The sequence below is a fragment of the Lemur catta genome, chromosome 15 (assembly GCF_020740605.2).
Source record: "Lemur catta isolate mLemCat1 chromosome 15, mLemCat1.pri, whole genome shotgun sequence".
Lineage (NCBI taxonomy): Eukaryota > Metazoa > Chordata > Mammalia > Primates > Lemuridae > Lemur > Lemur catta.
Genome location: NC_059142.1, coordinates 45,956,123 through 45,980,930, shown reverse-complemented (window position 1 = coordinate 45,980,930; position 24,808 = coordinate 45,956,123). Strand labels below are relative to the sequence as shown.

General features: G+C 43.3%; 1 protein-coding gene across 3 annotated transcripts in view; it reads left to right on the top strand.

The window, feature by feature from the left end:
* Window positions 1–24,808, top strand: part of PRKCA (protein kinase C alpha) — a 371,546-nt gene that overhangs the window by 244,093 nt on the left and 102,645 nt on the right. For all 3 annotated transcript variants that reach the window (XM_045526942.1, XM_045526943.1, XM_045526944.1), the window contains 2 exons: window positions 13,946–14,057; window positions 17,736–17,864. In XM_045526942.1, the coding sequence (XP_045382898.1) occupies window positions 13,946–14,057; window positions 17,736–17,864 (241 nt within the window). The remainder of the gene's footprint in view (window positions 1–13,945; window positions 14,058–17,735; window positions 17,865–24,808) is intronic.

Genomic DNA, 24,808 nt, shown 5'->3' with positions numbered 1-24,808 from the left:
AATATCCATTAAGGCTGGTTTGTGTATGCAACAAAAGGGCATAATATGCCCCTCAAATGAATATTATTATCTCCATCCATGAAATAAAAGCCTTGGAGGGATGGCACCACTGTGCAAATTCCTCACAGCCACAGGTTTTGGCAAAGCTCAGCTGTGTTGAGACCGATCCTTTCTCTCTCCGCTACTCGGGGTGTCAAGGCAAGACCTCATTAGGCAGATATCTTAAATTATTATATTTCCTCTTAAACCTCTGAAAGGGAGGGAGGAAAAAAGATAGGTGGGAGTGAAGCTGCCTGTATAATGTGTAGAAGACTGTTATTTTTTTAAACCCTTTCTTTGCTTTCCTAATCCCATGATGAGGTCATAAAGTAATGGAGGAGACTAGATTGAGATGTTGGTAGATGTTACTTAGGAACAGCCTAAAACATCTACAGAAACAGGCTTTTTGAGTAATTAAAAAAAAAAATTTCAAGTCAGCCACACTGTCACATGTTCCCTTACACGGCCACAGTGGAGTTATGGGTAGCACAGATCTGTAAACACATGTTCCGTGCACAATAGGTCATGCAGCTTTCAAAGAACAGCCCTTCCTCAGTGAACCGTGTCAGCCTCTCAGTGGACAGCAACAACAGAGAGCATTCATCCTGCTCCTTTTTATTCAGTGAAAACTTTGTGCAATGGATACAATCCACAGAGCTGCTCAGCCACGCATTGGACAGCCTTTATTAGCTGGTGCCTGTTTTCCTGAGATTATGAAAAATCCAGCTCCCGCTTTGACAGTTGCCAAAAGGCTCCATTTCCATAGACGGAGTAGAATTGCCTCTGGTCAGAAAATGGCTATTTCACCCTCAGGTGGGCAGAGGACGAGGAGAAACCACAAAGGTAGAGAGAAGCACCTTTAACAGGGAAACACAGATTTTCTAGAAGTGCCCAGCAAATGTGTGCTTAGATCTGGTTGGCCAGAGCTGTGTCACATGGTGACCTGTAGCTGCAAGAGAATCTGGGAAGTGTGTTTTGTTAGCTAGACATGTTGTCATTCCAACAAAAATTGGAGATCTATTCAGAAGGAGAAAAAAAAAGAGGAATGGCTTTTGGTCGGAGACCTATGAATATCTGCAACCAGGAGGGAATTCAGGTCCAATAAATGAAACCTGAGTGATGGTAAGAAGTCAAAGTGAGTGCAGTTTCAATGGCCCATTGACACTGTGAATAACTGGCAGTCCACAGAAAGTGCACAAACATTTACTATACCTGGAGGGCCAAAATTTTGGCCAGACATCCATCTTGATTATTCTGTGCATGCTTTGTAAGTGGAAATAGATCTATCTTGTAGCTAACAAAATAGCCTTGAGGCTTGGAATACATTTTATCATGGAGCATCTGAAAATAACTCAGCCTCTGAAATTCCATGATGAAGTTATCCTCTGGCAATTGGGTAAAAATAAGTCTTTATCCATTCATCAGCACAAGTTTAGCTAGGCTCTTTCAATGACTTAGTTCTAGCTCATGCATCTGCTCCTAAAAAATATTAACCCCTCTTAGTCTGTCTACAGAGGAACTAGAAGTTCCATAGAGAAGATTCAGGCTGACGTTGATGTTCATCCGGAAGAGAAGTTCTCTTCTGTTCCCAGGATTTTGGATTAATTCAGCTGTCTCAGTCAATGAAATCTTGGGCTTTCAGGGACCCAAGAGAGCCAATCCAAGAGAATGGCTGAGTGTTTGAGTTGCATTAAATGGCATTAACTTGTTAATATGGTGAGATTTGGAATTCAAGTGTGCTTTTAAGTATTAATATTTTTATTAGAAGCTAGTCAAAATCATGATTTTATCCATTGAAGCATTTAAAAATGTGATTATTTCTTCTCCAAGGACCTACAAGCCCCATTTCTTCTTATTCTTTGTGCTTCAAGACATATTTTACTCTAATTTTGCTGTTGTAAAACCTGTTATAATCAATTAAATCATACCACCTGTTTTGACCAGCTAGCATTCAACCAGATAATCATTTGCTCCATTTAGGAAGTAGGAATCTTCATGTCTTCATTAGAACTAGGTTTCTTTACAAAGTGTATGGTTCTTGGAGTAGAGAGTTAAGAGAAAACATTAAAAATATATACATTATTCATGGAGAAGGAAACACTTTTCAGGACAGATACCTGTAGCTAATCTGTTTTGTTTTTAAGTCACAGAAACTGCCAAAATAGCAACTAAATGCAAGAAATAGTTCCTCTAGTAGCTGCATAGAGGTTCCAAAGGTGATCAGGAAAATCTCATTTGAAGCGGCGTGTTTGGGTGTGTCAGAATAACGTCTGATCCTCAGATGTATTTTCTGTGTTCAACCTTAGCAGGGTTTTGCAACTAAGTTCAGAGTCAACATGAAGAAAAGGGTCTTAAAAAATAAGTTGAACAACAGTCAACATACTGGCAGCTTTCCTGCAGACTCCTCATCAATACCGAGTTGTTCATAGTTAATTGCGTGCAAACAATGGCCTTCTCTGTCTGTAACCTGAGAAGTGAGATTAACAGTAACAGAGGAAAGCCGATTACAGATATGTTTACAACCAAAATTTTAGCCCAGCAGAGCAGATCGGAAGCCTTGCCTGGCTTATTTCTTTTAATCTGTGCTCAAGAACACAATAACTGTATAACAAAAAATTTTAAAGTGAATTGTAGTAAGACTTGACCCGTGGTGGTTACCTTTCCTTAGGACCGTGGTTTTCATTTTAATGTGGGAAACTGACATCCCCCAGAAAATAAAGTATCACAGTAACACTTGTCAGTCAGGTGATTAGCTCAGTAAACTCAAGGGCACTGATCTTTCCCAGGAAGCTGTTGATTTGTGAGAAAGTTGAACGCAAGCTCTGTTGCATACTCAGTTTTTCTTCCCTACCTTGTACTGGTGGTAAAGCCTCACCACACCCCATTTCTCCGGTGAAACAAGTTGAAGGCTTTCCTCTTTGCACCAGAAAGCCTATGTCATCACTTGTAGCAGGATAAATTCACAAACGAAATCACTTAAAACGTCTAGGATTTTCCTAAATGGGCAATAATGTAACTATTACTTGATCACTCCATCCTTAAGTATTGACCTCAGCCAGGTATTTTTTGCCTAAACTTGAGATGCCCTTTTTAAAAGAGGCAGGTGTACCTCAATAGATATTATAATAAGTCTGTTTAGATTCTTTGGAAGGCTGATTTGCAAAGTAACTTCGTGTGATGGCGAGTCACCCTCGAGATAATGGGTTGAAGGCTGTGGCTTGGGTTAAATCTCAATGTCGTCATCTTCATTCATCTGCATTGAGCTCTCGGGAGGTGTGAGACGTCTCTGATCTCCAAGAACACCGTCCATCGGGAGGGAATGCAGGATTTGTTCATCTGACAGATGTTCACAAAGCACCTGCTGCTCCATGCAAAGGCCCAGTCTGGGTATTAGAGGCTCAACCTTTAACAAGGCAGACAAGGTCCCCTCTACTCGTGGAATTTATATTTTAAAGAAAAAAATGTAGAATTTAAACAAGTAAAAATCTAAAAGATAAATAAGAAATAAGATAATGGACTACTGAGGCTCTGGAGGGCTCCTTTAGATGGGAGAGTCAAGGAAAACCTCTGGGGAGAAGGGTGTGACAGCTGAGCTGAGTCTCAAGTGAGGCACTCTTGTGAAAACGCGGGGCGCCTGGCAGAGGGACAGCAAGTACAAAGGCCCTGAGGCAGGGGCAGTTTAGATCCTGCAGGGCTGTGGGGGTTGGCTGAACCCAAGACAGCAAGGCAAGTTTGTAGGGTCATGAGTTGACAGGGAGTCCTATGGTAGAAGAGGAGGTTGGACATCAGATCGGGCCAGATTGTGGCCTCAGTAGGCAACAGGGAGCCGCTAGAGGTTTTTGAGCAAGGGAGTGATGTGTGCCAGGCAGTGAATCATGAAGAGTGGTCTGACCTGGAGAGACTGTGGAGTGGAGAAGGAAGCCACCAAGAGACCAGGCTGTAAGGTCTGCTTTAGGCTGGTAAAGTGGAGTTGGCACGAAAGGGCCAGTGCAGGGGAGATACCCAGCCCTCTTAACAGTCCATCTTGGCTAGTTATCACTAGAGCCTGAAACTCTCTCCCAGTCTGTCTCCACCATCCTGGTACTTTTGGGGAGGAGCAGGGAAAACAAGAATTATAGACTTAAAGAAATAAAGTGTCAGCTGGGAAGGGAGGTCTAAATTTGCATTGTCTTACACGGCAGCCACTGGCCACCTGTGACTATTTAAATTTAAATGAACTAAAAGCAAAAGAAATTTTGACAGTTCAGTTCCTCCTCGGTAGAAGTCACGACATTTCAAAGACTCAATAGCCAGTGATAGCTAGTGGCTACTGTGTCGATGTAAACAGTGAGGATGTAAAACACATTTCCGTCATTGCAGAAGGTTCCATTGGACAGGACCGAGCTGGATCATTAATTTTTCTAATGAACGAATCCTTCATCTTTCTGTAGATCATGAGACAGTCTCCCATGGTGTTTGATATTACAAACTACCTTGCTGTTGAAATTTCTATTTGTACGGAACACATCCACTTATGGATACCAATTAAGTTCTTTGTGATATTGCATCGGTTTGGCTGTCAAGGCTGTAGGCTTGACAAAGAATAATAGAAAAATCACCTTCCAGAAAGAACAGAATGTTTGAATTGCACATTGCATAGAGGCTGAATAAAACTTCAGCCTGATTTAACTTCTTTGGAGTAGACTGTTGTAAAGGAGAGGGAGATGCACATACTAAAACACAAATTCATCAAATACAAACCCTGCAGTGACAGCAGGGTTCCTCTCTACTCTGCTGGTGACAAACTTTAAAACTCTTTTGACTTGCATCCCTTGATGTCATTCTATTCCCCTCTAGTGGAATTAAAGGGTATCTGTCTCTCTACTCCAGCTTGGACGTATTTGCTATAGTAGGAATGAAAATCTAGAGAGATTATGGGTGGAAGAGACCATCATCATTCATTTCCGTATTGTGATGGGCTGCTGCTTTACATCTCGTCTTTTTTTTTTTTTTCCTGTTCTCAGGGGGAAATAGCCTTCTACTCTGTGTCTGTTTGAGTTATTTAAAAAAACAGAAGTTTAGGCATCTATACTATGTGTCACTATTTATCCTGATATCAGAATGTGCCTTATTGCAGAGGGGAGAAGTAAGCACTAAAAACTAGGCATGCGTCGTGGCAAGCAGCACTGAATTTCTGCCTTTATTTTAACATAGTTGTTTGCTACATGTAGAAATATTAGCATATTCACGGTGATATATTTGTTAGGTATTTGTTTTACTTAAAAAAAATGAAAAATGCATTTCAAATGTGCACAGTAGGTTTCTGCTACCCTGAGGGCAAACTTCAAATTTTTCTAAGAGCTGAGTCAATCATGCCAGTGAGTTAAGATGTAGGACTGGAGGTCTCTGATGCCATCCGGGGGGGATGTGTCAGCAAGTGCCATTTTTATCATTATTCTTCAGTTTGAGTTCTTGGTGTGGCCTTCAATTGTTTAAAAAAAGGGGGCACGGGGGAGAAGGAATACATAAGTTTGATACTTTTGCATGTTCTACGAGCACCAGCCCACAACCAGGTGCAGAGATGCTGGGACAAAAATGAGGAAGGGAAATGCAAAATTAGACACAGAAGAGGCAGACGTTACAGGACAGTACAACAGTGCTGTGACACTGCTTTTCATGAGTAGAGGCCAAGGTAGAGGGATCTTTTACTCAGTCACATCTATAACACATAATCCATGGATCAATGCTAAAACTAAGTGCCAAAGAAACTTATAGCAGCCCAGGAGAGAGAGTGTCTGTGTGTGTGTGTGTGTGTGTGTGTGTGTGTGTCTGTGTGTGTGTGTGTTTAATCTGTAAGATGTGCTGCTGCCTTAGGGCTTCTGACCAGCCACCCTTAACTAACAAATGGTTGGAGATTCGCTCCCCAAAACCATGATTGAACCTTCACTGTCTCAGTTCACAGTTTTAGAAAAAGACTGAAGGTATCAATTAAAAAAAAAATTGACAGGTGAGCAGCTTACTGCAATTGGAGAGAAGAAAATGTCGACATCTGTCTGAGGAGGCTTTGAGTAGTCACTGAGCAGATGAGAGAAGCCTAACTCATGGCAAATGCTCAAACCTAACAACAATCAAGAAAAACCAAGAGTTAACATATCACTTTCTAGCCAAGATATAAAACTGGTTACTTGCAAGCTTATCCAGAAGGCTCAGCAAGCTTCCAGCAAAACCAGAGCGGCTTGATCAAAAACAGACCCCTGCCTTATAATGGACGCGGGTAGCTTCTAAATTGAATATTTTATGTTCATCTCTTTGGCTCAAGATTTCCACTTCTGGCTTTTATCCTAAGACACTTGCACGGTGTGTGGAAAACTTGGAAATAACCTAAATGTTTAGGAATTGGGGATTGGTTAAATCAATTATGGTACATCCATATGATGAAATACTATACGGTAAGATGTGATACTGCTACATATTTAATGACATCGAAAGATGTTTAAGATGAACTGTTAGGTTAAAAAAAAAAAAAGCTACAGACGAACCCCTCCCTCCTTCCCTCTCCCCATCATTCTAGAATGAAATATACCAAAATGTTAATGTATACATGTTTCTTTCTACTTAACTATATTTTATTACAAATTTTGTAATTATTTTCCAATTTTGTTACAGTGAATATTTTGCCTATATGAAAGAAGATGTGACCAAACTATTGAAAATTAATAACAAGTGACTAGAATAATATTTTACAATCATAAGATGCACATTTTTTTAAAAAAAAGTGAGCTTATAATCAAGAAGATCATTGAATATCAGGAAATAAAGTTCTGTTAGCAGGGCTAGGAGGGGGCTTGCTGCATGAGAAGTATCTTCTGGGAGTAATGAGCAATCTCCATAAAGATCAGAGGTCCCTAAAGAAAGAAACCTGCCCATTTGGACTTTGCGGTCAGGGAAAAAAACAGGGTTATACCTTCTGCCTCCTCTGTGTGTTTAATCAGAGGAACAATTACCAGCTGCTGGAGAATCTTGCAACATTATAGTGAGGCATAAAAGTCAGCCTTCAAGATGCTTCTTGTATCTCTAACAATTTTGTTTTCCTTTCAGACTACGGCATTGGTGCTAACCAAATCTGTATTTAGCATAAACATTATTTGGTGCTTAAAAATGCTATAAAACTTTAATAGAGGATGTAGCAGTGCTTGTCAGGGATTAGGGATGGGGAGGGTATGATATAATGAGAATAGCACGGGTAGTATTTTGTGGTGAGGACTGTTCCATCTTCACAAAGAAGTATGCATTTGTGATCAGATGTATGGTGGTTGTGCCTCAGTTCCTCCAATACGCACAGGATCTCTCTCTAATAGTATGTCAGGAACCAGCTGAAGTAGAACCAACGTATTCGGTGAGGCGTCGTGGTAATTTGGATTACATGGACAATGTATGAAGTCATTTTTCAGCTTACATCTTTTCAGATAATGTTAAAGGTCTCCTTTCACTTCCTTTTCTAAACCTGGTCTGTCCCCACAGAGACATTTTACTTATTTATCTATGTGGAGAAAAGCTGTATTACTGTTCAGGGAGGAGTACTTTTGTTTCTATTTTTTACATAAACATCATTATATTTTATGTTCCATTCTGTGACTTGCTGTTTTCATTGAACAATATATCTCCAAGATGTGTCTGTGTTGTTACAGAAACATCTAGTTCGTTTGATTTAACTGCTATGTAGTATTCCATAGTATAAATATTTAATATAGTCCATTAAGTATTGCTTTGCTGGTGGAGATTTATCTAGAATGTTTTTTTTAAGAGTTTGTTGCTTCACATTTACTTATTACAGCATCTCACATAGCTGGGCATAGGACTCATAAGAATTCTGGCAAAGCCTGGTTTGACAAGTTAGTCCAACTGTAAAGATGAATGTTATTCATCAGAATAAACTGAGGTTATATTACAGATCAAAAATTAGTTACTGTCACCAGACATGGAAGTTCCTTCACTCTTTCTCAGAACAGGCAACATTTGACAACACCAAAGGCAAAGTGCATGAGTGGGCCAGGCTGATCCGGCAGCCTGAGAAGGGCGGCGGGAGTCTTGCTTAGCACGTCATACACAATGTAATAATTGCAGTGATACCCAAGTTACATAAAATCACCCTGATCATATGGCCTAGTTCTGATAATTCTCTCACATTAACAAAAAATTTAAAAATAGCCATTTTTATATCAAGAGTTAAAAATAAAACTGCTTCCCAAGAAATTTAAGATCACAGAAATGATGCTAGCTTTGCCCTTGGAGCAGTGTTTTTGGTGTTTCTTATATAGTCTGCACGTAGGTGACATTTAGACCCAGGCTTGGCTTACCAGCGTGAATCATGAGAACACGTCAGATGGTGAAAGTGGAGAATTTTCCTTGGTGTTTACAGGGAGCATCTTGAGAGACCCACATTGTCCCGGGCGCTGGAGGAAGTCACACCCCAGAGCTTCACTCAGTTAAAAACAGTCTTTCCCTGAACCCCAGGCCTCAGCGACAGACATTTTGGTCCTTTGAGAGAAACCTGTGGGGCATTTCAGAGGCATTCAAATATGGGTGGAAAATTCAAGCCAGGATGACCTCTAGCCAAAACCCTGCCGTTATTTTACTCATCACATTAAAAGGGCATGTAAAGTGATGTCTATTCAAATAGAAACATCCTTGTCAGAAAACATCATTGGTCGCCTGCCTCCTGGTGTGTAGGAAGCATTAACTCCTCTAGGGGTTTCACTCTGCACCTTGCCACATGAGTCTCTGTCCTTGAAGACTGTGATTGCAAATTTACCTACGCTATGCCTTCCAGATGGTTACAGACAATGCAACAGGAATGCATCTAGGAAATTTAAAGCCCAGTCAACATCAAAATTCTGGACCGTGTAGATCCATGGGTTTATTTTAACAAATTGCAAAATGAGAATGGTAACGATGATGATGATAAAGACAGACTTTGAAAAGTCTTGGTAGAAATGTTGAGAAATGTTTCCAAGGAAGGCTAATTAAGCTGCTATATTATAAAACTAAGAAATTAGAAACAGGCTAGCAGATGCTTTCAGTAGAACTTGAATTTTTCATTTGTTGTTTTTTCCTAAGAGGTCTGGATTTAGATTTGTGGGTAAGACTTCATTTGTGCCTATGAAAAGAGATTTACTCAAAACTTTCATTTTTTTTCCCCCCGCCAACTACGTATATGGCAGAAGTATCTGAGTTGTATGTTTTCCCCTTTCATTATAATGTAATGTCAGGCTTGTGACATATGACAGCAGGTTTCACTCTCCACTTAATGAGAGGCTGCCAGTGCCTAGAGAAGCAAAAAGGAAGATTTATGTCATGTGTTTTACTAAAAAGGAGAATGTTATTAACTTGGTAATAGTGAAGGCTTGCTGTGCACCAGCCATTTCTCTGTGGCACTCAGTATGGCCAGACTTTCTATAACTCATCTGTGGGATAACTTTGTCTAGAACCCTCAGATGCACAGTGAGAAAAGTGTGCTTTGTTAAGGATTTGGTAGTTGCTTTCATATGCATTTATTGAAGGTCTACCATGTATGAGACAATGATTTCAGAGGTTACAAAGACAGACTTCTGCATTCAGATAGCTTTGTAGTCCCAGAGGAACCTATTATTGTCTCTTTCCCCTTTTTGCTTTGGTTTCCAGGAAGCTCAGAGGTAAAGTTAATACTTAGAACTTAATGCTTATCCTTGGCCTGGCACAGTCACTAATTCAGTGGCATCCTTTAGGACCTCTTTTTCCTTTCTGGTAAACAGTCGTATCAGTTCTCTGTGTGCGTGTGAAATAAATGATGAAAAAATGGCAGGCGAGGTAGGTAGACAGAACCATAATTGTCATAAGTGGCAGAATGTGATAAGTGGCATGTATTAATATTATAAAAGAAGTAAAAATGCTCCAGAAGGTTAGATGAATGAGCAAAATTGTCTCTGGTACTGACATCTGGAGCGACTTCCTGGAGGGAGAAGGAGCCTTCAATATTGACTTGTTTGTTAGGTATTTCAGCAGGTGAAGTCTTGGCGTGAGTGGTTATGGCAGGTGGAAGGAACAGCCAACGTAAAGGCACAGATGAGAGACCCTGGGGTGCCACCTGGGCTCACCCAGGTGAAGTATTGGATGTCGGGGTCTATAGATGTAACAAAGAATCCTGGGCTTCTCAAACCTGAGGACCATGAGACTTGGACATGAGGACCCCTAAGATTCAGCTCCTCCTCCAGGGCCCAGCTCCACTCCATGTACATCCCTGGCTGCACAAACCCCCGGAGTCACTGTTTGCATGATTCATTTGGCAGCTATCCTAAAACCTACTCTCAGGCCAACGGGAGACAGCACATGCCTTGGCGTTCTGTTCCTTGTCTTGTCTTTCCATCTGGGTTACAAGCATCACCTGGAAGCCCCAGACCTTACCCACCTTTCAATCTCCCGTGACCCAGGCTGGCACCATACTTGGGATCAACGCTTAGTCAACCTGTGCCTCAAAATGATTTTGTTTTGAAAAACAGGTCAGAGAGGTTTGGAAACAGCCTGTTTCCTTTACTTAGAGAAAAGCATCCTAATTCTACTTTGCAGATAAATCTTTAGACTTACCCTCCTACGACTCCTGAACATGAGATCCAGCGGGTTATATATTTAATAAAGAAGTAACAGATGTTCCTTTGGTGCTGTTCTACTTTGAGTTAGTGGTATTTAAAAAGCAAATATTACTATATTCTCTGCTTGGTAAATAGTGTATTTAACTCGTAAGTTGTACAATAAAAATACTTGCATTAGAATCATGCGTGTAAAAATGTGGTGAAACCCTAAAGCCTGTAGTGTAGTTGGTGGTGTAGCGATGCCTGCGTCCTGGTTGTGCAGATGCGCCGTGGTTATGTAAGATGTTATCACTGGGGAAGCTGCATGAAGAGTATGCAGGAACAGTCTGTGCTATTTTTGTGAATTCCTGTGAGTCTTAAATTATTTCAAATTAAAAGGGTTTTTTTTTAAAGCCAAATGGAATCAAAGAGATGATCTAGTCCAGTTGTTTTCCACTTTAATTTTAGCAATAGTCTCCCTGTTTTGCCTTCTCCCGCCCCGCTCCTCTGCAGCCCCAGGCACCTCCTGACAAGCACAGGGCTCTGTGAAATGCCATTTTAAAAATGCTGATCCAACCCAACACCCTCAGGTTCCAGATGAGGAAATTAGGGCCCAAAGAAGTGAAATGCATCGTTGTTTAGTGGCTGTGGATGGAAACAGAGAGCCTGGGGAGTTTTTAAGGAGGAGCTGTTCTCTGCAAGTCATGAGTCACAGCTCCTTAGCCCACGCTGCGGTTTCTTTTGTCAGACTAGGTGAGAGTGATTAGACTGAAAGCGAGTTTCCACGCTCCTGCACTGCACCTCTGTGGTGCAGACGGTGCATGGGATGGTTTGGGTTGACAGTTTCCCAAAATGCCACCTGTCTCAAAAGTCCGGCCACGGAGTGTAGAGGACGGGAACACAGGACGTGAGAGGAAATCCCCTGCCTGCTGCCAGCTTGGCCTCCCCTCTGACCACCCGCCCGGCTGAAGCTGATTAGTGTCCTGTTCCTTGCCATTCAGGCTCAAGTCACTGAAGTATTTCGGGGAAACCTTGGGCACCTTGAACTTTACTTCCAACGATGATGTAATAACAGTCTCTTCTCTTTGGGGATTTTCAGGTTGCAAAACCTTTCTCTTAGGTTCCCTGAGTTGAGCCTCACTCCCAGCCCATGACATAGGCAGGCTAGTTTTATTTCTGCCTTATAAATAAGTGACATGACATTTCCAAGGTCGCAAGGTTTGTGTCAGGGCTGGGTCAGATGCAGGTCTGGGAAGTGCTCTTTCTACAGGAAACTCTTGTTCTAAACAGATTTATTGTAAGGCATCTGTGCATACTTGACAATCAACAAGCAGACAATGGTGTTATTATTGTCACTGTCTTTGTAATTCATAGGCAAGATCCTTGTCCACATGTGTGATTTTGGGGTGTGAAGACTCCAAGGCTTGGTGACTCTCCAGACTTGTACGGGAGGTGGAAGCTACGGTTTCCTCTTCCTACACCTCCGAATGGTTAGAGCCTAAAGATGCCATATGGCTGTTGGATGAGTAAGACTTAGGTTTTCCTGAAAAGTGAAGCAAGTTGCCCGTGTGCCACGTCAATAGAGATCTATGTGACAACGAACCGGCATGACAGCCTCCCTGGGGCCGCCTGGCACACGCATCCTCCAGAGGGCTCTGTGCGAGCTGCCATTCTTTATTTATTTAGTGCCAGTTGTGGATGCCTCGTTTCTGCAGGCAAAACTGGATGCTTGCTTTCCTCTAGCGTATTCTTTGCCCTCCACGTTGTAGGACACAACCTTTCCTGTCAGCGTGGGTACTTGTAATCGGTGCTAACACCAGCCTGCTCCCTCAACATTCTGCCCAGTGTCCTGGGACACTGGGGAAATTGGTGGACTTCTCTGATAGTTGGATGTCTAACTTCAGACCATAGTCACAGCTCCTTTCTATCAAAAACAATCTCTTAAGGAAGATGTTGGTTTTTCATACCCTGAGAGAGACACTTAGGAGGTAAACTGGTGACCTGCCTCAAGAATATCGCTACTCATCTACACATGGATTCACCTGGCACCTAGAGGTGCTTTCTAAACACCTGTTGCATGACAGGAAACGCTCTTATTCTAAAGCAGCTGCCAGCCGTGGAATGACCTGCAGGGCCTGTTAAAACACAGGCTGGGAGCTCCCGCCCTCAGGTTTCTGATTCACTTGGTCTGGGAAAGGGCTAAATAATTTGCATTTCCAACAAGCCCCAGGTGATGTGATGTGGTGCCAGGACCGCACTCCTGGGATGAGAATCCTACATGGGTCAAATCCCAGGTCTGACGCTCATCAGCCATGTGACTTTGGGAAGGTCATTAACATCTCTGTAAAATGAAGATAATTGTACAGTGAAAAATAGGGAGAAATGCTCATTTTTCTATCTAATTTGGGTGGCGCATATGTAAGTGTTTGGCTTACTGTTCTTTATACTCCTCTGCGTGATTGAAATATTTCAGAATTTTCAAATCTATGTCTTTAGAAAGTAATCGCAATAACTTGTTGATATATATGGCTTAGGTTTTAGGTTCCAAAGTCAATCAAAAGGTGAATTATAAAGTCAAAATCACCTTTGGAATTCCTTTGAACCACCAGCACCTGGGCCCTTAGAAAGTCAGAAGCCAAGAACATCCTTCCTGCGTCTCTACATTTGCACTGGACCACTAAAGAATAGCTCAAGTTTAACACGTCTAACACGGAGCTCTGGACCTCCTGCCCTTCCCCAAACCCTGCTCTTCTGTGGTCTTTCCTAGTTTAGTTGATGGCAACTCTGTGTTGACAGCTACTCAGGCCACAAAGACTGATTTGGGAGGAAGAGTTTTAATTAAGGATGGGTCCTCATATGTGCATGTTGAGTATGAAATTGTTTTACAGTTCTGGTAGAACATACAGATCTGCTAGCTAGCTGCCTCCTTGTACATATTAGAAAACGGAGGCCCCAAAAGCAAAGGTTACCTGCTCTTTCTGTGTGACACCTACCTGCCTAAGGCATTCTTCTAACCATTTTACAAGGATTCACTCATTTTGTCCTCATAACAACTACATAAGACAGGTGCTGCTAATGTCTCAGTTTATAGATTTGGCAGAAAGGATAAATAGCTTGTCCAAGGCCATGCTTCTGGGAGGTAGCAGAGCTGGAATCTGAACCAGCCAGTGGCTCCAGAGTCACTTCCACCTGTTGTGCGACTCCAGGGAACAGTCTGCTGTCACTGAGCCTTGACATGGCGACGGCGGTGGCAGGGCCTGAGCTTGGCTTCGTTCAGAAACATGGCCTTTTCTTGACTGGAATTGTGCGTCTTCTCTTCCCAGGACCCCAGGAGCAAGCACAAGTTCAAAATCCACACCTATGGGAGCCCCACCTTCTGCGATCACTGTGGGTCACTGCTGTACGGACTTATCCATCAGGGGATGAAATGTGACAGTAAGTAAGTTTTCTTTTCCAGTTCACAGTGAGGCTCCGCACCTCCTGCCCCAGGTTTACCGAGCGCTGAAGGTTCAGTAACTCTCCAACACCGACTCATCAATAGAGAGGATGAGTTCAGATGTATACCAGACTGAAAAAGTGTGTAATCTTCCCCTGTTGAAGTTCTGATTTATTAAACTACTTAATTGACTGATTATGAACAACCAAAAAAAGCCTCAATTTATAAATGAAGTTGGTGAGTGCTGTCACATAATTTTTTTTTTTTTTTTAGTGGTAGAAATCTTCGATCACTGCAAACTGCAGGCTGGTCACACCCCAGAGAAGACTCCCACCTCCAGATTCCATATTTGGTTAGGCTTCAGAATAAGCTAAGCAGCCATAGTCATTATCTTCCTTGTCTCTAATTAGTGGGTAGACTGTGGAAAAATCCAGTAGGCTCTTCTTAAAACTAAAACCAAAGTGAACATAAATAGCATCTTAGTTCATTCACCCTGCATGTTTATGGACAGACCAAATTTATATCAGTCCAGTTTGAGGTAATATCTATTGAAGAACACTGACAGGGAAGACATCAGCCCACTTCGTTCTGTGTGTGTCTCTACCAAACACCAGGAAGAAAGGAAAGAAAAACATCTACGAAACTCTTTGCTTTGATAATTCTTAAACTATCAGATTCCCCAGGCTGTTTGTTTAAATAAAAGTGTATGCTTTTAGGACATGAAATGGTAATTACTGAGCCTGTCTATTATAAAAACTATAATAGGGAGGCATTTGCAAACGTATGTATATTGTCATTCATGAATGACGACTATAATGGCCATAAGCTTTGTGTTTGTATTCTACGTGGAGCAAACACAGTATATAAAAATTAATATATTTGAACCTTGTAGAGGAGGTGCACAGTTTCTCAGAACATAGGGATTCTTCACCTTACACAGTTGTACAGTTTAACAGCTTAACAAACTTTTGTTATCATCCAAGCCAGTGGCCATCTGTGCTTCAGAAAACCCGAGGATTCCAAAGACGTGGTTTTATCAGGGGTTCTGCAAGGACTAATTCCAAGTGCATTTGTAAATATACTTTTAATTATTTGAAAACTTGGAAGAAAAATGAACAGTCGAATGTGTTACATATTCAACATTGACAGAGTTAGAACACTGGAAAGGTAGGTTATACTGCCAGCTTTACTCGTTGGGCAGAACTTGGAATCAAGTTTCTCTTGCCACAGCCACATAACGGACGAGTCCGCTGGGGTTGTGAAGCATGCTGGTGAACTCCGTACCTGTTTGCATATGTGCTTCTGTATGAATCAGGATTTTTGGATGCCGAACAACTTTAACAAAATCCAGAAATAAATGAGATGTGGAGGCTGGTCTGAGACAACAGCTAACATCCCTAACAGCTGGTTTCAGAGTTTTGTTTGGATCAAAGGGCTTTACTGGTGATCCTTGAATGTCTTTATAATAAATACATGGTATAAATTTGAATTTATTAACTGAGTTTATGCTAATAAAATAACACATCTGGTTTATATATTAGGATTCTGCTTTAGATTTTGTTTGAAAAACAGCTTCCACTACTAAAAACTTTTGAAAACAACTGACCTGAACCAGTACTGTTTGTTTTGTTTTGTTTTGTTTTAAACTCTTCCTTAGAGCCCTAGGGTTTCTGGGGCTGTCGCCCTGTTCCTTCCTGGAAGGAAGAGGAGAACTAGCAAATGGGCACCAGGACCCCAGCCCCTACCTTAACTTCCATGGAGAAGCAGCCTCTTCCTGGCCCTTTACATGTTAGTCCTATAGATCTGCGGTCCCCACGCCCCTGCTGCAGACCGGTGCTAGTCAGTGGCCTGTTAGGAACCAGGCCGCACAGCAGGAGGTCAGCAAGTGAAGCTTCATCTGTATTTATAGCCACTCCCCATTGCTCGCATCACCGCATAAACTCCACCTGTCAGATCAGCAGCTGCATTAGATTGTTATAGGAGCATGAACCCTAGTATAAACTGTGCATATGAGGGATCTAGGTTGCATGTTCCTTATGAGAATCTAATGCCTGATGCTCTGAGGTGGAGCTGAGGTGGTGATACAAGCACCAGGGGATGGCTGCAAATACAGATTATCATTAGCAGAGAGGTTTGAGTACACAATAAATGTAATACGCTTGAATCATCTTGAAACCATCCCCCAACCCCACCTGTGGAAAAATTGTCTTCCATGAAACCAGTCCCTGGTGCCAAAAAGGTTGGGGATCGATGCAGTAGATAATTCTGCTTGGCAGTAGGGTGAGAGGTGTTAGCAACAACATGTGTAGGCCAACCTCCTAGTCTGTAGGGTAGGAAATGGAATCAGAAGAGAGCAGATGAGCTTCCCAAGATATAAAAGCTAGTTAACAGTAGAGGTGAGACAAGAGCACAACCCAGTTAACTTCCACCTCCCACCCCCCCCACCCCCATTGCCCATATACTTTCCAGAGGCTCTGGCATTTCTTTCCTTTAAATTGAAAATTCTGTCCAGACACATAAAGATATGACTTCGTTAACATAAGTTACATGCATAACACAACTTTTCAAGAGCCTTCCTATTGGCTAAATGAAGGTATAGGATTTTGAACAATTAGCTTTGGAAATCGAAGCCCAACAGAATCCACATCTATGAATCAGCTCATTGCCTTTTCCTTACTGTGTCCATTATCATGCTTTCCATGTTTAATCACAGCAAATATACATTATTCATGATGCTTTTTGCAATTTACTTTGCCATGTTAAAATTAAACATTCGCGATGAAATGGGTAGGAAGGCTCCACCTCAAAGGTTGCAGAATAACCTCATTGGCCTCCCAGCCAGGATTTACGAGGATGCCAGTGGCCATCCCTCCTAGAAGCGTAAAGGTACGAGGACCACGGAGCTGGAACGCACACACAGAGTCTTCTGTTTATATTCAGTGCACAGGATTCTTTTCAGGGTTTCCTTGGTTCATTGCAACAAGACTTCTCTTTTTTTATCCTCCCCCGTCTCGCCCACGTGATGTCAGCCGTAAGGAATGGCTTATCATGCCGGGCGTGTATTTGTTTTACTTGGAATATTATTTAAATATTTGAAGACAGGTTTAAAATATCAAACACAAGTTCTTTGGGAAGGAAAAACAAAACAAAGGCAACGTACTGAACCCTTCTTGAAAATACAGGGTTAGCTGAGGAAAGGGAAATTTTATGAATTTCCTATACTCAACCCACAGATTTTTTTTTTACTCTTTCTCAGTGGTAAGCTCAGAAAGGCATAAGGAATTCTTTGGCAGAAAGTATCCTTCGTTTTTAAAATGTGCATATTATTCGCCTCTGTGTATAAAATATTAATTAGTCCGAGCTTTGTACACAGTTACCTGTGTGAATTTTGTATACTGTTTCAATATTTGAAACAGTCCCTGCAGGCCAAGCCAGGGTAGTTTGCTTTGGTTAAGACTGAACCAATATGGTGTGGGTATTTTAAGGATATTGTCACTCACATCAAGCCTGTGCTGTAGGGACATCTGCTAGCAGTTCTTTATGTCACCAAAAACATTATAACAAAGTATTGAGCTAGAGGGTAACTCGTTTTCACTTCTGCTCATTCACCAAAACACCGAGGGAGTGACGGCTGGAGTCCATATGCTCATCCCGCCCTTTGCATCCTTCATTCGCAGCCTGCGACATGAACGTTCACAAGCAGTGCGTAATCAACGTCCCCAGCCTCTGTGGAATGGATCACACGGAGAAGAGGGGGCGGATTTACCTGAAGGCTGAGGTCGCCGATGAAAAGCTTCATGTCACGGGTAAGGCACGCTTGTCCGGGAGCAGCAGTGTGCACGGGCATGGGGGCAAAGGTCCAGCTGAAGCGGGGGCTGGGCTGGAGGTGGAACCATCACGACCTCTGAGCCCTGCGGATGTGCATTGAAGGGGATCCCCCAGGAGACCGGTGTGTACGACTGAATTTCCAAACACTCAATGTCACACAAAGTCACAGCTGCCCTGTGGATTGGGCTATTTTGACAGCATGGCCAGTGTATTTTCCTCCTGGTGATGGGTGGACAGGGAAGCCAATTAATCAAAATGTTGTTGGAGAGAGCGGAACTGGGGAGAGGGGAGGCGATGGATGGATGATCCAGGTGTTCAGTGGCATCGGGCTTCGATGGCCTGATAAATCCTCCATAGCAACTGCCGTCGCGTGCCTGTGCTTCCTCTGTGTTAGGTGTGGTGCCAGGAACTTCACTTAGATAATTGTTTAGTCCTCACAACTATTCTGGAAAATAGTTAGGATTATTCGCCTAATTTTCCAGAAGAGGAAACTGAGGAGCAGAGAGATTAGTAACTTGCAGTGTCGCAGTCATTAGGAGCCAGGGTTGGAGCCAAGGCATTTGACTCCAGAGCCTGTGCTGGTAATTATCACACCGCTACAAACAGCCGGCCACGGCACAGTCGGTAATCCTGGAGTTGTCCTGTCCCAGGCCCCATCCTGTGTCCTCAGGATGAGTTGGCCTCTCTGTGCCGTGACCCACTTCACATTGATTTACGGTTTACGCTCAGACTCAGCCCTGTCTCCTCGCTCGTGGGGCCCCCTCGTGCACCAGCCACATACCACACTCTCAACAGGGGCATTCGTTCTCCTCCATGTGCACTTAGGAATCGGAAGCTTTCATAAACATGGAGAGAGGGACTCTAATGCTATTTGTTTGTGGATAACAGAAGATAGAAGAAAGGCTAGAAGGGTCTGTTTAAGAAAAAAGGGAAAGGGAGAGATTGAGAGACACTTGCTTTTGCAAACATCCTCACATTTTCTTTTTCCTTTGAAAAATAAGCCAGTGTTCTACCCAGGGCTGTCCTCTCAGGTAAGAATTGAGGGGAATCCAAACAAAGGATTCTGAGGTATTGCTGGGAGAGGGCGACGCCGTTTGTCTCTGGGTAACTTAGGAAACAAGCCAACTATAGCTGATGGTCCAGATGGAATTGGGAATGAAATCCATGTCATAGACCAAAATCCCTTTTGATTTTTTTGTGTTTTAGAGAAGTTCCTTTGTTTTCTCAGCATCCTGCTGGCTGCTCCCTTGCATGTGGGGCTGTGGCTCTCCTACGTGTCCCTTTCACAGGGCTGGTGCGGTAGACGGAGCCCACGGTGCCCCTGTCTCCGCTGACAGCCAGGGCCACTCTGACCGGGCACCGATGCTCTCTGCCCAAAGGGAGTGGGGCTACTGAGGGGTCACAAGTGTGGCCATGAGAACGTTTGCAACGTGACAGCCTTACTCTTGTTTCTTTCTCTTGTCCACTAAGCCTCCTGCATTGTCAAAATCACTTATTGGGAGTGGGGAGCATGCAGCTTAGGAGAAAATTAACATAAAACATAGTCTCAGTAGGCGGTAAGGGATTGAGAAGCGTAAAGTGCAATGCCTGTCGGCTAAACATTTCTATGCTTTTTCTTTATTTCCAAAGCTGCCATTGCTGGCAGTAGACTAGACATCACAGGTGACTAGTCACAGTTTAATTGTGAGGTTGGCATGTGTGACATGTGGCACCTGATGGCTCACCGTAAGGCAAGGATGCCTGGACAGAGTTCTTAAATATTTAGTTTACATTTGTTGTGTCCCGGTATAAAGCAAAACCCACACTGTGCATGCTGAACTTGCCCCGCGCCTTCCTCCGTAATAAAAGCAGCAACCATATGGTGCTGCCTGAGTCTTCCAGCCTCCTCTTTAGCCCCTCAAGCCCTGCAGATGTAAGGCTGCACAGAGGGGCACAGATGCCCTAGCCGGGTGGCACAAGGCACACAGGCAGCAGAGGAAGGCCAGGTCCCATCAGCCAGAGCTCACATCGTGCTAATGGTTCCACTGTTGTCAGGAGTTGAACTTGACTCACAATTGTAGAATCATCTTGAGGGACTATACCTTTCAGAGTTGGGCATGGACTTTGCACACATGGAAACCAACCAGTATAACTTACAGTAACCATCTCAGTCAAGTCTCTTGAGAATTAGTTTTAATATTTTTGTAGAGATAAAGCTCTACTCTAGGAATGTGAATTCAGCAATGGTTTAATAATAAAAGTGTCTTATTCCATTCAGGCTGCCATAACAAATTGCCTTAGGCTGGGTAATTTATGAGAAGTAGGAGTTTATTTCTCATAGTTCCGGAGGCTGGGAGGATCAGGATCAAGGCACCAGCAGATGCAGTGTCCGGTGAAGGCTGCTGTCTGCTTCGTGGACGTCTCCTTGACTGTGTCCTCACACGGTGGAGCTGCTGCCCAACCAAGTTCATTTGCCCGCGGCCACGGAGCAGCCAACATGCTGAGTCAGCAGGTTTTACAGCAGAGAAAGAGTCTGTATTCTGAATAGTGCTAAGTGGGGAGATGGGAGAAATTTCTCAAATCTGCCTCCCTGAGAACTTGAGAGACAGGGTTTTTAAGGATAGTTTGGCAGGCAAGGGATGAGGCAATTAGGTTTGTTAATTGGGGCAAAATTATAGGGATGTAGAAATCGCCTTCTTGTGTTGGTCCAGTCCCTGGGGTCACAATTCCAGTTGAGTTGATTTCTTGGTATGGGCCGCTGGTCTGGTTGGGTCAGTCAGTCCACTGGAATGTAGGGCCTGGAAAGATATCTTAAAAACTACTTTTAGGTTTCAAAAAGGTGATGTTATCTACAGAGAAAGTTAGGAATCTGTGTGGCTCTGGAGTGGCAATTATACAGTAACAAAGGGGGTACAGCGACTAATTATTATCATTATTTTTATATATCTAGGCCTTTACCATAGTTCTTGCCTTGTGCCCCGTTATTGAAGGGCGGTTCAATAGAAGGAGCAAAGATGCTTTCTGCAGTCTCACTTATCAGGGCACTAATCCCATTGGTGAGGGCAGAGCCCTCATCACTTAATCATTTCCCAAAGTCCCCACCTCCTAGTACTGTCACATCAGGGATTAAGTCTCAGCTTATGAATTGTGAAGTGACACCAACGTTCAGACCATGGCAGATAACAGCAGCAACAGCAGCTAGCAGATACTGCTTTGCACAGAAGGGCCCCTTTCTCAGTACTTCACATCGTTTATTTAAATCCCTGAGCACGTTTACTTCATTATGAAGAAAATGAGGCACAAAGAAGTGAACTAACACACCCAAAGTCACGCAGATGGCCAATTTGATGGTTGAATATTTAAATAGTGGAAATAGAAGATATTTTAATGACAGTATCAATAAGAATTGGAGGCTGTTTTTAAAATACCATTATGTGTGTGGAGGGAATCCAAGCCTAAGTATAGAAAGTCAAACGCAAGGAAATAACTAATTAATAATCATATCTCCAAAACTTTTGAAGTAATTTAAGATTTTCAGAAAAGTTGCAAGAGTACAAAGTTCCCATACATGCTTCACCCAGAGACCTCCCCTGTGTTAACATCCTTGCACAGTTTCAATATCAAAGTAATCACATTTTTAAACAGTACCTGATAGAGATTTGTAAAAACAGGTTACCTGTTAGTCACTAGGAATTGTTTTAAAGAGCCAAAGAGAAGACATCAGATTTATCTAATTCCAGTGTAAAAGGAGTGCAAGTAATACTCAGAAAAGCCCCTTTGGAGCAGGACCTGCCAGTGACAGGTGGCATCCTCCCCCACCCCCATTACCTTCCTCCACCTCCTCCCAAACCAACAGTTCAGGAACGAGATTGTTTTTGATAACAAGAGCTGCCATTTATTGAGTGCTTACTATGTGCTTTCTGTTCATAGCACTAGGCCTTTCTTTGCACAGAGCTCTTTATTATTTGTTTGTTCCACTGACTCCCCAAACAATCCCAGGAAGTAGGTACTGTAATTGTCCTCACTTTTGAGATGAGCGAAGGAGCTGAGAGAAGGGAAGGCTTGCTCCAGGTTACAGGGCAGAAAGTAACAGAGCTCCAGCCCAGCGCTGGCTCCCACACCCTTGCTGGCAATGCCCAGACTGGGAATGTCCCACGTCTCTTTTATAAATTAAAGAGTCTCCTCTTGAGCAAACAGTAAACCCATAAATATTTGCTGAAGCCACAGTCAGTGCTCCATGAGGTTCTTTGAAGCTATAGAAAGTCCAGACATGGGACTTAAAACCAGGGGAGCAAAGAGTAACATGTGAGGGGCTAAAGGACAATCCAAGTCCAAATACATATAATTAAGTGCCAAGATGTGTGGGGACTACGTGGTACCCTGTTGGGGTGAAGGGGAAACTTCCCCCAAATCAACTCACAATAAAGCAGATTACTAAGAGAAAAGCTGCACAGATTTATTTTAACGGGTTTTTAAAGAACGGGGGCTTGCAAGCAGAAAAGCAGATCTGGGGAGGGAGGGAGGAAGAGGAGTGGCTGGCTAGCAAAGGTGGTCTTGTCAGTAATGAAACCTTACCGGTAGCAGCCCTCAGAGTGAATACGTAGATGGTCAGTGTTTCTTCTCCGACCTCTAAAGGTGTCAGACTCTCAGTTAATCTTCTCTAGATCAGGAAAAGGTAGAGCTGGCTGCGTTCTCTACAGATGCAGATCTGCCCCCACAAAGGGCAGCTTTGCAGAGTTACTGCTGTCTGGGAGGCTCATGGCAGCCATCTCAAAATGTGTCAAAGAAATACATTCTGGGGTAAAACATTTCTAATTTTTTTCAACACCATTGGGAGGTGCTTAGGGTGGGGAACTGGAACAGGGGCAGGGAGGGAGGGAAGCTGACTGAAGGGCTGTCGAAGCAGAAGGAAGGGGGCTCCAATCCAGGGGAGGAAGTGGGAATTAGCCTGGCTTTAATGAGAACACAAGTATAAACAATAAGCCATAACAAGCAGAGTTTACGGTCCAAGTGCAGATGATTTCTTGGAAAATGCACTTAAACTCTGAGCAGCTGTGTTAATTGCTAGATTAGCCCAATCTCTGTTTTACCTGTGTGTAGAGTCGCTCAGGTTGAAAATGATTCCAAAACTAACTTAGAAACTCCCAACGGGAGTGCTGCTTTGGGATGGAAATCACCCTTTTGAAGTCAGAAATGAGTTTTCTTCTTAGACTGGTGGGTATTTATGGGCAAGGCCTCCAGTGGTGTATTTTTATTTTTTGCCTTTGGGCAATGGTGCTGATGTTATCAGAATGGTGTCATTTTTTTTTCTTCTGATAGGAGATTTTAATAGGTTTTCTACATTCTTGTGTGCTTTTTTTGTTTGGTTTAGAGGAGCGATAAAAAAATTCCTCATGAGAACCAATTTTCAATTTACTCTTGTAAGTAAATGGGAAAAATATGTGTGATTTACAGCTGTTTCAGGAACACATCTCTTCCACAGATAGATTATTCTGAAGAAGAGCCTAATTTTCTCGAGGACTTTGGGTTGTTAATTTGGCTTGGAGATTGAAGCTGTACACCAAGTTTCCCTAGGGGAGGGGGACTTCCTCCAGGGTCTGAGGCTCCTTGGAGCATACAGTCTCCTCCTCTGTTTACCGTCCAGGGCCCTGTGGGATTCGGTGTCTGTCTCACCACCCCAGGTAGTGAGACTCGCCATCATGCTATTGTGATGAAAACAGAAACATTCCCTCTGTGTGTTCTTCCATCTTGTCATGGTGTCTTTGCAACAGAATGGAGGTAATGGAACTCAGCCTCGTATAATAATCATTCATTCTTTCATTCGCCCATTCATTACACATTTATCAAGCATGTCTCTGGCTCTCTGCCAGGCACCGGGGATGCTAAAAGATGATCAAGACGTGGCTCTTGTCATGCGATGTCTGGTCTTCGGGGGCAATTAAGACAAAAACAATTACAGGGCAGTGCAGTAGGTCTCTTGAAGTGCAGTAGGAGGGGAGCTTAGGAAAGGGTGTCTCAACTACCCTGAGGAAGCTGCGGGTGACAGCCCCACATGGAATGTGGCAGTGGAGCCAGAGGGACAGGGAAGGACAGGGAAGGAGAGGGCATTCCGCAAAGATGTGGAGCATGTTCGGGAAACTCAACGCTGTCCAGGATTTGGGGCATTTCGAGTGAGGGGTGGGGAGGGCTGGAGGGAAATTTGTTTCTTTCCGTTTTCAAAGGATTAGGGTTACAGTCATCACAGTTTACAGATTGCACAATGCTTAGGAGCCATGCAGTATAGGCTCCAAGTTCATGACTTCTTTTTCAAACAGGGTTTTTAAGATCCAGGTGGCTACATTTTCAACAAGGCCACAGCATCAGTCTCCTCACCTGAACCCCAGACCTCAGCACCTGAGGTGCACAGTGACCGTGGGCTTTCTCTGTCCCTGCTGGGAAAGGGAGGCACAGCAGGCAGCCCAATCTTTGCCTAAAAGCTTTGTACAGATGCTTTTTGCCGTGGCAGGCAGGCTGTGGAATATAATAACCAGTTTGGGGCTGCCAGCAAGGAGGAGTGGGACCAAGCTGCTAATTTGAAGGAAAAGGTATTAGTTGGAAGTAATTTCTGCTAAATAAAATCTTGGCTGTGGGATTTGGATCCAGATCAGGAGCGCAGAGAATGGCGCAGCTGATGTGTCTGGTCCTTAGGGTTGGGATGGAGAGGGTACCGGCGAGAAGCTGCTATCCTCACGTCCAGCCGGACTGTCCGTATTGGTGATGCCGCATTGGATCACCTGGCTCAGGTATTCTCAGCAGATGCCTCCCTGCAAAGGTATCCTTTTTGGTATGTAATTAACGAGGAGTCTGGTGTCTAGTGAGGGTCTTCTTCCTGGTTTGCCAGGTGGCTGTCGTCTGGTCTTCTCATTGTGTCTTCACATGGCGGAGGGCAAGCACACTCCCTTTG